Source organism: Pteropus alecto, unplaced genomic scaffold, assembly GCF_000325575.1.
Source record: "Pteropus alecto unplaced genomic scaffold, ASM32557v1 scaffold164, whole genome shotgun sequence".
Lineage (NCBI taxonomy): Eukaryota > Metazoa > Chordata > Mammalia > Chiroptera > Pteropodidae > Pteropus > Pteropus alecto.
Window position 1 is genome coordinate 7,026,891 of NW_006439568.1, and position 13,345 is coordinate 7,040,235.

The following is a 13,345-nucleotide window of genomic DNA, read 5'->3' on the forward strand; positions in this document are numbered from 1 at the left end:
GACTTGGATAGGGCCAGAGTGTCTGCATTTCTATCATGCTCCCAGTGATACTTTAGGTCCATGGGCCACACTTAGAGTAGTAAGAGTCTAGTCTAGTCTATAAAAAGAAATTAATGATGCGAATGGCTCTCTAAATTTAGTTCACAACCCACTAAAGAAAGGATCGCAATCTGCAATTTTTAAAACATGATCTAAAAACTTTCAAAAGTTTCTTTCATCTCTATAATTCCGTCCATGGGCCACACTTAGAGTAGTAAGAGTCTAGTCTAGTCTATAAAAAGAAATTAATGATGCGAATGGCTCTCTAAATTTAGTTCACAACCCACTAAAGAAAGGATCGCAATCTGCAATTTTTAAAACATGATCTAAAAACTTTCAAAAGTTTCTTTCATCTCTATAATTCCATTGTATCTTCCCAGCCATGATAGAAATCCTAGGCCTGCATGGGAGTTCGCAGAAAGAATGACTCAAGTATTACCTTTCACCTTGACTCTTAGGCGGAAATGCCTCCCTGGTTCCCAGCCCTTTCTTCACTATTCGAAGTCTATACCTTACAGCTCTATTAATAAATTGACTGAGCACTTGTCGAGAGCTGGGCATTGAACCAAGTACTTTATATCTACTCCATTTACTCCTATAACCACTCTATGTGGGTATCCCCATTTTACAGATGAGAGAAGGTAAGGAGCTAATAACTGGTGGGGCTGGGATTCCAGATCCTATGTTCTTGTGATAGCCAGCATCCAAGATGACTCCAGTGATCTCTGCCTCCTGGTATTCACGCCCTTGTATAGGACAGACCTCGTTACCAGCAGAGTCTAAGGAAATGACAGTATGTGGCTTCCAAGGCTCAGTTAGAAGACATCATGGCTTCTACTTTGCACTCTCTTGGACAACTTCCTCTGGAAAAAGCCAGATGGCCACGTCATGGGAATTCTCAAACAGCCTTATAAAGAAGTCCGTACATCAACAGACTGAAGCTTCCTGCCAATAGCCAGCACCAACTTGTTAGGCATAAGAGTGAGCCATGTGGGAGCAAATCCTCCAGCCTGTCAAGCCTTCAGGTGACTGTAACCCTGGCTGATGTCTTGACTGTGACCTCACGAAGACCCCCAGCCGGAACGGCCCAGCTAAGTCTATCCCAAATTCCTGACCCACAGAAACTGTGTGAGATAATAAACATTTATTATTGTTTGACACCATTAAGTTTGGGGAGTAATTACTTATGTTAAGTTTTGGGGATAATTTCTTATGCAGTAATAGGTAACTAATACAGTTCTTAGCCAATAGGTTATATTGCATCATTATGATTCAGACCTAAAAGGAAAGTGAAAGATTTATCACCTTTTGGATTACTCTTCACTGTGGCAGCTCGTACCATGCATGGTTCAGCAAATTTTCATTCTCCCCTTGCAACCAGCTTTGTGAGAGGCATTACTTCCCTTCCAGACCTGACCAAATGACTTCCTGTCACTAGTCGGATATGAGAGCTATAATGTTACATCACATCTGAACAGAAGTTTTTGAAGATACTTCAAGAATCTACCTGCCCTCGTTAGTGTCTGCTCTCATCTGCAAAAACAATACGTCCCAGAGAATGGATGTTCCTTTAGCCTGGGTCCCAAAATGAGAAGTCATGGAATATGTGCCCGAATTTGACCCCCAGCTTGGAGATTAGCCAAGCTGAGCCCAAGCAAAGGCACAGTTGACTTACAGACCCACAAGTGAGAAGTAGATGCTTGTTGTTGTAAGCCACAAGAGGTTGCGGTTGCTTGTTACCACAGCAAAAGCTGACCTATACACTTACCATGCTGTATGATACCATACTCCATTAGCCGGTGGCAAAGCTGCTCTGCCTCTTTCCTTGTGGTGGCCTCACCTTCCTGAACTAGCCAATCCAGGAATTCAGACGCCATGAAGGTGCGCTCATACTTGACCCCCTCCTCTTCCCGGGGCTGTAGGAGTGTGTTTTCAGGGCTCATCAGCCTGGAAAGAAGAAAGAGATGAAAAATAAACATACACAAAAGGAAAAAAGCTCATTTGAAATCCTACATCATCGGCTTCTGTGAAGTATCACAGAAAAGCTGTCAGACAGGCAGATGTGACTGTCACATGCTTCTCTAGACATAATTTTTGAGAAGGATCTGCTTCAGAAATGAACAAGATGCATTTTACTCTTGTAATTAGAAAAAAAAAAACTGAAAATACAATCTAAAACTCTAGTGTTAGCCGACCAAATTCAGTTTCGCCATCTTGAAAAGCAATTACAATTCACTGACTAAGCTCCACCCTACCTTTCTAGAAAGTCTAGTATTTCTTTCTTGAAGACATTATTCTACTTCCCAAATTGCTGTTATGCTAAGAAGACTACTGACAATGGACTGAAGGTTCGTGTCCTCCCCAAATTCACTTGTTGAAACGTTAACGCCCAGGATGATGGTATTTGGAGATGGGGCCTTCGGGAGGTGATAATTTCATGAAGGTGGAGCCCCCATGAAGAGATTCCCACCTTTACAAGGAGAAACACAAGAGGGCTTGCTTTTTCTTTCTCTGCAAGGATACAAGGAGACCACTGGCTAGGAATCAAGGAGAGAGCTCACACCAAACACCAGATCTGCCAGCTCCTTGATTTTGGACTTCCCGGCTTCCAGAATATGGAAAATTGTTTAAGCCATCAAGTTTAAAGTATTTTTATGAAAGTAGCCTGAACTGGCTAAGCCAGTCCCTAAATCCCTCCTCTCCAGTCCCCCTGTCCCCACGTCACTTGTTTCTCACACCTATCTTCCCAAACACTCTTCGACACTTCTAGATTCTGTCCCTGCCCCTCCAGAAAACCTCCTGCTGGGGCACAGGCGTGCTCCCTTGCATCCACATATGTTGGGCATTTTGTAAGTCCCCAGTTGGGTGAACAGTAATAGCATTAGATGCTGCTGACCACTCCCCTCAGCCAGAGGGACATCACTGTGCTGGCTTCCCTCCCAGGCCTCTGCTCTCACCTCCTTTTCCATCACCTTTGTGGTGATTCCTTCCCATCTCCCTGGACTTTAAAGGCTGGAATTCCTTGAGATTCAGTGCCCCATACACCTCTTTGCTCATTCCGCAGGCACATTCTTTCGTCATCGTGGCTTACGTTACCATCCATGCCCCAAGGATTCCCACATTTATATGCCTGCCCCAGTTCTATATTCCACATGGGCATCTCAAAGACACCTCGAAATCAACAAGCCCCAAACGGAACTCATGTCTTCCCCCATCCTGATCCTGTTCTACTATTCAGAAGCCATGGAAAAGGAACAGGATGGGGAAATAGGAAATGTGAGACCCAAACAGCTTGGCCACAAACTAATCAACATAATTTCTCACTGCTTGGGTATCTCCGAACTCACATTAAATGAGGAGGATAATACCTATTCTAATTCCTTCCCTGGATTGCTGTTATCAAAAACCTCTGGGAAAAAAGTTCTAAGTATATAAATGTATGCTTCTATATTAAGAGTGTTTATAAAGCTATTAGCATAGAACAGAATGAATTAAACACCTTCGTATTTGGCATTTAATAGAATGCATTTAAAAATCCTTCTCATTTAGACCTTTCCAAAGTCTCTTCTTCTGCACGTTAATCCATCCTCAGAAAGAGTTGCGAGGCTGTTTCACAGAGTCGGTAACCGCTGAGATGATGAGCCATAAGAGTTATTTCCACTATAATAATGACCAGGCCCTTCTTAGAGATGGGAAGGACAATTGCTGCGTATGCATCAACACAAATGAATGAGTTATAGAGACCTATGTATAGGTGACTGAGCAGAGATGGCTACGACAGCTCCTCTCATGCTTCTTTCCAATGTGACTTCATTTTTTTCTCCCACCAAGAGGCTGAGTCTCCTTCTCCCTCCTCCCTGGAACCCGGACTGCTTTTGTGAACTGCACTGGCCAACCAAATGGAGAAGCAACATCATGCAACACCGAGGCAAGGCTTTCAGAGGTCTTGCAACTTTGGCCTTTGCCCCCTTGAAACGCCACTCTGAGACCGTCAGTAAGGAAGCAAGTCTCACCTACTGGAGGTAAAGAGGCCACAAGGAGAACTGAGATGCTCTGGCACCAGCCAGCACCAGTTCTTGGACGTATGAATGAGGCTATCCCGGACCTTCCGGCCCAGCTGACCCTCCAGCAACCATACGAATGAATCCAGATGAAACCGGCAGAGGAAACACCGTGCAATCCCCAGAATCGGGAGGAATAATATTGTGCTGGCTGGAAAATTACTGCTTGGCTATCGCCCATGGGAACATAGGCTATCACCCATTGGAAGATAGGCTATCACCCATGGGAATATAACATTCTAACAATAAGCTTTCTGCTTCTGTACCCCCATTGCACACCTGACCTGTGGGTTGACAGGTAGTGAATAGGAGAAAAATAGACCTTTGTGTTTAAGACAGAATGAGGAATGGGATTTAGGGCTTAAAAACCCTGTACCTCTACTTTTCGGGGTTGCTTAATCTGGGGTCTGCGTACCCATGGCAGACCCAGCTGGCTGAATAAAGAGCATGTTTCCTGTAACTCACTGATTTCTGGTGGTCCGTGTGTCTTTCGGGGGCTGGCAGCTACAACAATATATCATTGTTGTTTTTTAATTACTAAGTTTCGGTGATTTGTTCTACAGGAAGAGATAACATTCCCATCAATAGGCAATGGCAAAAAGATGTGAAACCCACAAAAAGAGACACATCACATGGCTCAGAAAATACTGGACAAACAATGAATGAATACTGGAAGGTCCTGCAAATCAACTGCATGGGAGAAAGCCCCGTGGAGCTAGAGCTGGGAGCCTACACCGGTGATGGAACCTAGAAAGGAGAACTGAAGGGCCCATGGGCATGCCCACATAGGACTACCACCATTTTTTCATTTCTTTTGACCATCAAATAAGGTCTTTTAGAGTGAAAAAAAAAAAAAGAGTAAAATTACGACCCTCGGGAATTTTCCAGTTTTAGACATTACTTCCTCTACGAAGTCATTTCTGATCCCACAAACCTGGACCACATGCCACTTCTAAGGGCTCCCCTACTTCCCTGCAAGGTCCTTCTCAGAGTCCCAGGGGAATCGCCTGCTCACTTAGCTGTCAGCGTTCTGAGACAAGCGTCCCAGTCTACGCGGTTCACAGTTACTTCCTAGCACAATGAGTCCTCAAAAAGTATTTGCTGAATGAATATATGAAAATTCCTTTCTATGCATTCCCCTGCTACACATCATTATCCAGGAGTATATTAAAAATGACCCCTCAGGATGACGTGAGCTGAATCAAGAATTTCTGCCCTGTTAATACTCTCCATTTAAGATACGGACACAGACATCTGGCCTTTATCTGTTTCTAACCATGCCGTTCCTTCCAGCTCAGCAATTTTCCTTTCAGGGTATGGGGAGGACAAGGGGATGAAAGTTTACTTATGTCACCACTTGTAACCAGAAACATGACCTGTCAGCCCTCCAGGGCCCCTGCTAAGTAGCTGGTGGCCTCTGGACAAGTGTTTGTTTAGCTGCTGTTGCCAATGTGAGCTTTAGAAAAGAGACGGGTTGGCAGGCCTGCTTGGATTGGTTAGGCTTGCCATTTAAAGCATGCCTCACCGCCCTGAGCGCTTCCTTATTTCATTTCCCCTTAAAATGAAGTAATGTCCCTATCCACTTCCTGTCTTTAAAACAAAGCTTTTCGAAGGATTTGATTTTAGTAGTAATATGTGTCACAGTGTTAAAGCAAAAATTTGACTTACTACTTGTTCCAATTATGTTTTACTATGTAGCAAGCGACCCCAAAGCCTGGTGGCTTTAAACAGCCATCACTAAATTAAACCTTAGTATTGCATAGGTCACCTGGAGCTCAACTGGGCATTTCCTCTGTCACTCTTGCTTGGGGGTCACTCATGCAGCTGCAGGCAGGTGGTGGCCAGGGCTGGATGTCTGGCCCTGCGGTGCTCCTGAGTCAACAGAGCCTCCAGTTAGGCAGCCTGGACACTGAGATGCAGAGCTCAAAAGGGAGGGATGCTGCCAGATGCTGCCAGGACTTTTTTGTTCTCCACAGTTTTATTAAGTTATAATTCACTTATACAATTAAACCCATTTTCTGTGTACAATTCAATGGTATTTAGTATATATACTAAGTTATGCAATCATCGCTGTAATCCATGTTAGAATACTTTCATGACTCCAAAATACCATAACTACTAACAATCACTCCCCACTTCCCCATGGCCCCATCCCCAGGCAACCGCTAATAATATCTGTACTTATAAATTATAGACTATGCCTATTCTGGACAGTTCATATAAATAGAATCAAATGTGGTCCTTTTGACTAGTTTCTTTCATTTACTATATTGTTTTCAAGGTTCATCCATATTGTAGCATGTATTAACATTTCATTGCTTTTTACTGCCAAATGATACTCCATTGTGTAGATGTATCACATTTTGCTTATCCATTCATCAGCTGATGAACACTTGGGTTGTTTCCATTTTTGGTTATTATGAATCATGCTTCTTTGAACATTCATATCCAAGATTTTATGTAGACATTCGTTTTCATTTGTCTAGGATATACACCTAAAATTAGAATGGATTAGAATTGCTGGGTGATGCGATAACTCTGTTGAAACTTTTGAGAAACTAGCAGACTGTTTTCCAAAGTGGCCATACAATTTTACATTCCACCAGCAAGGCATTAGACTTCCAATTTCGCCACATCCTTACCAACATTTGTTATCATCTGTCCTGTTTTATTAAGGCTATCCTAATGCGTGTGGAGTGGTATCTCTCACTGTGGTTTTGACTTGCATTTCCCTGATAATTAATGATAACGTGTTTTCATGTGCTTATTTGTCCATTTGTATACCTTCTTTGGAGAAATGCCTTTTCAGATCCTTTGACAATTTTTAAATTAGATTACTTGTTTTTTATTATTGAATTTTAAGTGTCCTTTAGATGTTCTGGAGGCAATGCCTTTATCAGACTTATGATTTGCAAATATTTTCTCCCATTCTGTAGGTTTCTTTTTACTTTATTGATAATATTGCTTGTAGCCCACAAATTTTAAATTTTTATGTAACCCACTTTATCCAGTTTTCTCTTTTGTCACATGTGCTTTTGCTGTCACATCTCAGAAACCACTGCCTTGCTCAAGCCCATGAAGATTTATTCCTATGTTTTCTTTTAAGAGTTTCACAGTTTCAGTTCTTATATTTAGTTATATGATCCATTTTGAGGTAATTCTTCTACCAGGCCTGAGGTAAGGGTCCAACCTCATTCTTTTATATGTGAGTATCCAGTCGTGGCAGAACAATTTGTTGAAAAGACCAATCATTTTCTTCTGAATTATCTTGGCATTCTTATCAAAAATCAATTGGCAAAAAAAAAAAAAAAAAAAAAAAAATCAATCAACCACACCAGGCCTTCTTAATGCCTAGGCCCAGAAGACACAGAATGTCAATTGCCCTGAATTACATTTGTTAAAGCCATCAGACACATGCCATACTCAAGGGGCGGGGACACAAGTGCCACGTTTTGGTGGCAAGAACAATATGCTAGTAGAGAGAGAGGTGGAAATGATTGGAGCCACCTCTGGAGACTAGCTACCTACCCTACTGCTTTATTTTAATGAGCCGAAAGGCAATTTTAATCTTTAAAGCTCATTCACAGTTCTGTGTTGTCTCTTCCTCATTTAATTTTTTAAAAAATACTTTCCTTGGTGTGGGGTAGTTTTAAAAGCATGAGATCTAAAGACAAACATAGCTTTGAATCCTAACTCTGCACATAGCTACATAACAACTCTGCTTCTCCAACTGTAAAATGGGGGTAATGATGCTGCTTCCCTGGGGAGTTGTGCATCTCAAGTGTGACAGTGCATGAAATGCTTCAATCATAGTTCCAGGTACACCCTAGACACTTTAGCCATGATGCTGCTGCTGCTGCTAACAAAAAGTTTTCTAGATGGAGCCATTACTCGATAAAATCAAACACCTTTCTTTGTGGCAACAAGAAATAATATTCTGTGTGTATTTCTACAGATAAGAATAACAGTTCCATTTTAATTAGTAATTAGAAATGTGTATGATGCTCTGAAACGCTTCCATTTTACGGAACAAATTCATTTTTAGACAAAATTGTCTTGTGCTGCCGTATAATCATGACATAAAACCACACACCTTATAAGGCGTTAGGCATGAACAATATTCACCTCCTGCAAGTACTCACCAGATTCTGATTGTGCCTGTGAGCTGATTTCAGCCTTTCCTGGATATATATCTAAGTCAGATTTCCCAGACTCGCTCTAACCCGGGGGAAGGCAGCATTACAATAGAAGGAACTGCTACATTTAGGGGCCAGTACAGGAATAGAAATAAGCTGATAGCGATCTCCTGGTGCATTGAAAAAATATTCAAATGAGCTGAGAAGGCCCTATATAACGTGGGAACATATGTGAATGGTATAGGAAGGCACAGCAAAGGCAGGGGAAAGTCAAAATGACCCAGGGGTATTCGGACAAAAAACTGTTTTAGAATTTAGAGAGATAGCGTTAAAAAAAAAAAGTCGTATGTTAATATATGACAGATTATTTTTAAAAGCACAACACAAAACTCTATATAATAACCATCAAAAATTCAAAATTCATTCACTCAAATATTAAAAGTGCTACTGATTCCTGGAAGTAGCTTATGAAAAATTTTCTGTCTCAATAGAATTCTCCATTACTCGAATTATTCCCTGGAGAGAATGTACTACATTTTTAACTGGGGGGAAATGTTATCAATAAAAAAGTTTCACTAATGTTAAGTCTATGTTGAACCAGATGACTTGTTCTTCACAAAATGCTGGTATTAATACCCAATATAACAAAGTAGCTCCCAATGTATTAAACATGGATTTAGATGTATGCTGCCAATACACGCTTTGAATGTATAACACTGACTTGTGTGATTGGCAAGAAAGTATTAATTAGGGACAAAAGCTTACATGAACACTGATATTTTTGAGTACTATACTATTATCTATAGAACAGATGTTATACAGATAAATTGACATGATTTTCCTAATAATCAGGTTTGGATCCAGTAAACAGAAAGCTGTTCAGTTAATATTTATGAGTGACAATATTACACTGGAAAAGGTGAGGAAAAGGCAGAAAAAACAGCATTTTACGCTCTTTGCCAACCAATATCTTCTACCTTCCTTCACTTGTTTTCACATTGTACGCCGAGCTGAACACACTCATTTTCATCTATTCCCTACTCGGTCTGTTCCCACACGTCTTCCCTCCTTCTTTTTCCTGGAGAAATCCAAACTCTTCTTCAAAAAAGGGGCTCATGGTACAGTGAAACAGGTTGTAAACTGTATCAGGGAACTTGGCTTTGGGGCAGGGGGGAACCGAGGGCCAAATCCGCCCCCAGCTCCTCAAGAGCTGTTGAGGTGAGAGGTTGCACCAGTCTGCACCAGTCTGCAGAATAGGGTGTTAAATGAGCAAGTGAGGCTCTGTTTTAAAAGGGTGGATTAAGCACTAGCCCCCAACCCCGAAAATATCCCAACTAAAGAGCAATCCATACAGATCTCTCCCTTGTTTGAACTTAAAAGTTAGTATCATGCTTTATATATATATATAGATAGATATATAAATGCTCTCAATTTTTAATGCATTCTATTTACTCCTCCAGCTAAATTAGAAACTTCTGAAGGATAGACACCACATCTTAAATGCTTTTATTTCTTAGAAAACCCAGCCCAGGGAGAGAGTTTATATTAGGTGCTTAATAAATATTTGTTCAACTAACCGAAAACTGGGAATACCACAAGCGACAGTCATGGAGAGTGTTATTTGTCTTTGAAGGAAAAATCCTTCCTCTTTGCTTACTATTTTAAATTTGCTAGAAGAAAACGCAAGAACTTTTTAGTGCCAGTTTTATGCTCTGAAGAGACTGATATTCTGGGACCCAAGTTGTAATTTTCACATTCCCTATGGTTTTTCGTGTTGTATTAAGCATTTTCTGAAATTGAATTAGCTTTAGATAGAAGCTGAGTGAGTGCAGAGTCCAAGCCCACAGCTGTCCTCAAAGGAAACATTGAAATATGGTTTTATAACCATAAAAGTATACAAGAAGGAGAGAAACCAAGCACTTTTACGGTGAATTCGAAACAATTCAAATCAATGTAGAGAGGAGGCAAGAGAACGAACATGTTAAATCAGGCTACACTCAGAGTCTGCACTACGCCGATCGGCCCTGCAGCCAGGCCACTGAGGAGACACCTGCAGAACAAAGAAAGATTTCTGCTGGGATTGATAACAACCCATTTCCCCACACTGTGAAGGAAAAACAGGAAAAACAGGGTCTTTAAGTGGCGCCCTACACAAAATAAAATCATTCATTTCCTATGGCTAAAACCATGGGGAACCTATGGATAAAAGGCTAGGAACTGCCCGCAGGCCTCTCACGCTGCATACTTATCCCCCCTCACTGTATGCCCATATCAAAGGAAAATGGGTAAACAAAGTCTTTAACCTGTAGCTCACAGGAACTAAAGAATGATGTATAAACTGAATTTCCAGACACTCTGGGTCCCTCTCAGTGCCTTTCCTCTGCCTCTCTCACGGTCTTCATCTCTCTCTATTGTCCCTCTGAGTCTTTCTTAGGCTCTCCCACTCTGTCTCTGAGAGGGGACCACACTCTACATTAGAGTTAATAAACTTTCCTTTCGATTCTAACTTTGGTGTGTGTTTGAATTCTTTCTTACGCTCTGCCTACACCTCAGGGTAGGGCTTGAGTTCCCCCTCTCGGGAGAATTGGCCTTATCCTGGGTCAAAACCTCTGTGAGCCTTTTCAAACAACTGTCAAGGGAAGATGAGTTCTATTAATTTTGGATGCTTCCGTAATTATTAGAAAATAGGAGAATTTGCTGCCAAAAAGAAGAAAAGGAGACATAAAAAAAAAAAAAAGATTAGAGGAGGTAAGATGAAGTAATGAAGAAAAACTGAAGACAATGCCAACTAGAGAAAATCAAATAAATACATTTAAAAGAGACAAGAGAAAGAATGATAGAAAACTGAACATGATGACAGGTAAGGACTACTTTTCTGCAGGTTAATGGGCTAGGTGACAGTAGGATCGCTTTGTCCTACGTATTTGTGGAAGTGGTATGAAAGAAGAAGAGAAGCAGTCTCTGCAATTTTTAAACCAGAAAACAGATTTAAAATCACTGCCTTCATATAGTTATGGTCAACTGATTTCTGAAAAAGGTGCCATGGCCATTCGATGCTAAAAGGATAGTCTTTTCAACAATTGGTGCTGGGACAATTAGAGTCACATGCAAAAGAATGAAGTTAGAACCTGACATCACACCCTATGCAAAAAATACCTCGAAATATATTAAAGACCTAGCTGTAAAAATTAAAACCATAAAACTTTTATAAGGGAACAGAAGAGTACATCTTAGTGACCTTGGATTTGGCAAAGGATTCTTACCTATGACAGGAAGAACACAAATGACAAAACAAAAAAATAAATACATTGGACCACATCGAAATTTAAAACGTTTACGCTTCCAAGATACCACGGTGAGATACCATTTCACACCCATTAGTTGGCTAGAATCAAAAAGTCAGATAATAACAAGTGCTGGCAAGGACGTGAGGAAGTCGGAAGCCTCACATGCTGTTGGTGGGAATGGAAAATGTTGCAGCCACTTCAGAAAACAGTTTCTCACTTCCTCAAACCTTTAAACATAAAGTTACTATGTGATCCAGCTATTCTACTCCTAGATATATGCCCAGGAGAAACAAAAAACATACGTTCACAGAAAAACTTGTACACAAATGTTCAGGCAGCATTATTCATTATTGTCAAAATATATAGAAACAACTCAAATATCTATCAACTGATGAAATAAAAATTGTCACATATCCATACAATAAAATATCCTTTGGCTGCAAAAAGGAATGAAATTCTGAAACATGCTACAGTATGGATAAACTTAAGCAATATCTAAAAATGCTCCAGAGAACTACAGTTTTACAGTTTTCTTTTATGTACCTGAAATTAAGGAAGGAAGGAAGGAAGATGACATGAAGGTGGGAGAAAGCAAGGTGGAGATTGGATTACAGCATAGTGGACAAGATTACATGCTCTCCAGAGGGTGGTTACATTTATTTCAAAGGCGTGTTAACCTAGATGGACAAAAACAATAGATAGGGCTTGCCTAAGGCAAAGATTAGTCTTATACTATATGCCAGTGGCAATGACTACCCACCATGACCTGCCCAGTTAGGAATTTATGATCAGATCGCCCTGTGAGGTTACTTTCCTAGAACCCCTTTTTCATCCACAAGGCCATAGTACTAAATGAAAGAGGCCAGTCGCAAAAGACCAATATATTATATCACTTCGTTCGTATAAAATGTTAGAACGGAGAAATCTACAGAGGCAGAAAGTAAATTAATGGTTGCTTTGGGATGGATGGGAGAATAGGAAAGTGAGAGTTAAGGGGTACGAGGTTTCTTTTTGAGATGATGAACGTGTTCTCAGATGGTGGTGATCATTGTCCATATCTGTGAATATACTAGAAACCATTAAATTGTACACTTTAAATGGGCCAGGTGTATAGTAGGTGAATTATATCTCAATAAAACTGTTAAAAATCACTACTTCGGTCATTTTATTTATTCATTCATTAATTCAATAAATATTTATTGAGCATCTTCTACATCTCAGGAGATGCAGAAATGAAAAGCCATGGCCGTTGCCCTTAAACTGGCTTACGAGCCAGTGGGGAAGCAAACATTAAAAAACCTATGTGCAAGGCAGATAAATGCTCAGAGTAAGAAGTACATATAGAATGAAAGGGAAGCAAGGAATTAAATCCTTAAGTCTATGAGAGCAGAACTTTCAAGCTGCAAGTTAAGAAGAAATAGGAGTTGGCTCTGAGAGACAGTGAGAGGATACAGGATGATGAGCTGCAAAGGCACAGAGTAAGGAGAGGTCAGGACAGGCGGTTCAGTGATGAGTAGGGGCGAGACGGGACATCACTTGTAAAATTCTTAATCTTTTAGCAGGAAAGGAAATGGGACATCTCTTGCAGAGTTAACCTTTCTAGTTGCAGAGTTAATCTTTTTAGTAAACCTAGTTAAGTTTTCTTCCCTCCCTTCTTTAGGTAAAAGGCCCTCTCCCTCAAATCTTGATAATTGCCTGACTCAGATCCTCTGGTTATTGATAAGGGTCATCAGCCCATTGGTAAGCAGAAATGGTGTTAAGCCAGGCAGGGCCTTTAGAGTCTGAGGGGGGAGGGGACTTTAAGCCAAAGGTCTCTCTTTGT

At 40.8% G+C, this 13,345-nt stretch overlaps 1 protein-coding gene across 1 annotated transcript in view; it reads right to left on the reverse strand.

Annotated features, from left to right (window-relative positions):
* Positions 1–13,345, reverse strand: part of DEPTOR (DEP domain containing MTOR interacting protein) — a 120,826-nt gene that overhangs the window by 58,675 nt on the left and 48,806 nt on the right. The window contains exon 4 of the mRNA XM_006916588.3: positions 1,808–1,986. Within this exon, the coding sequence (XP_006916650.1) occupies positions 1,808–1,986 (179 nt within the window). The remainder of the gene's footprint in view (positions 1–1,807; positions 1,987–13,345) is intronic.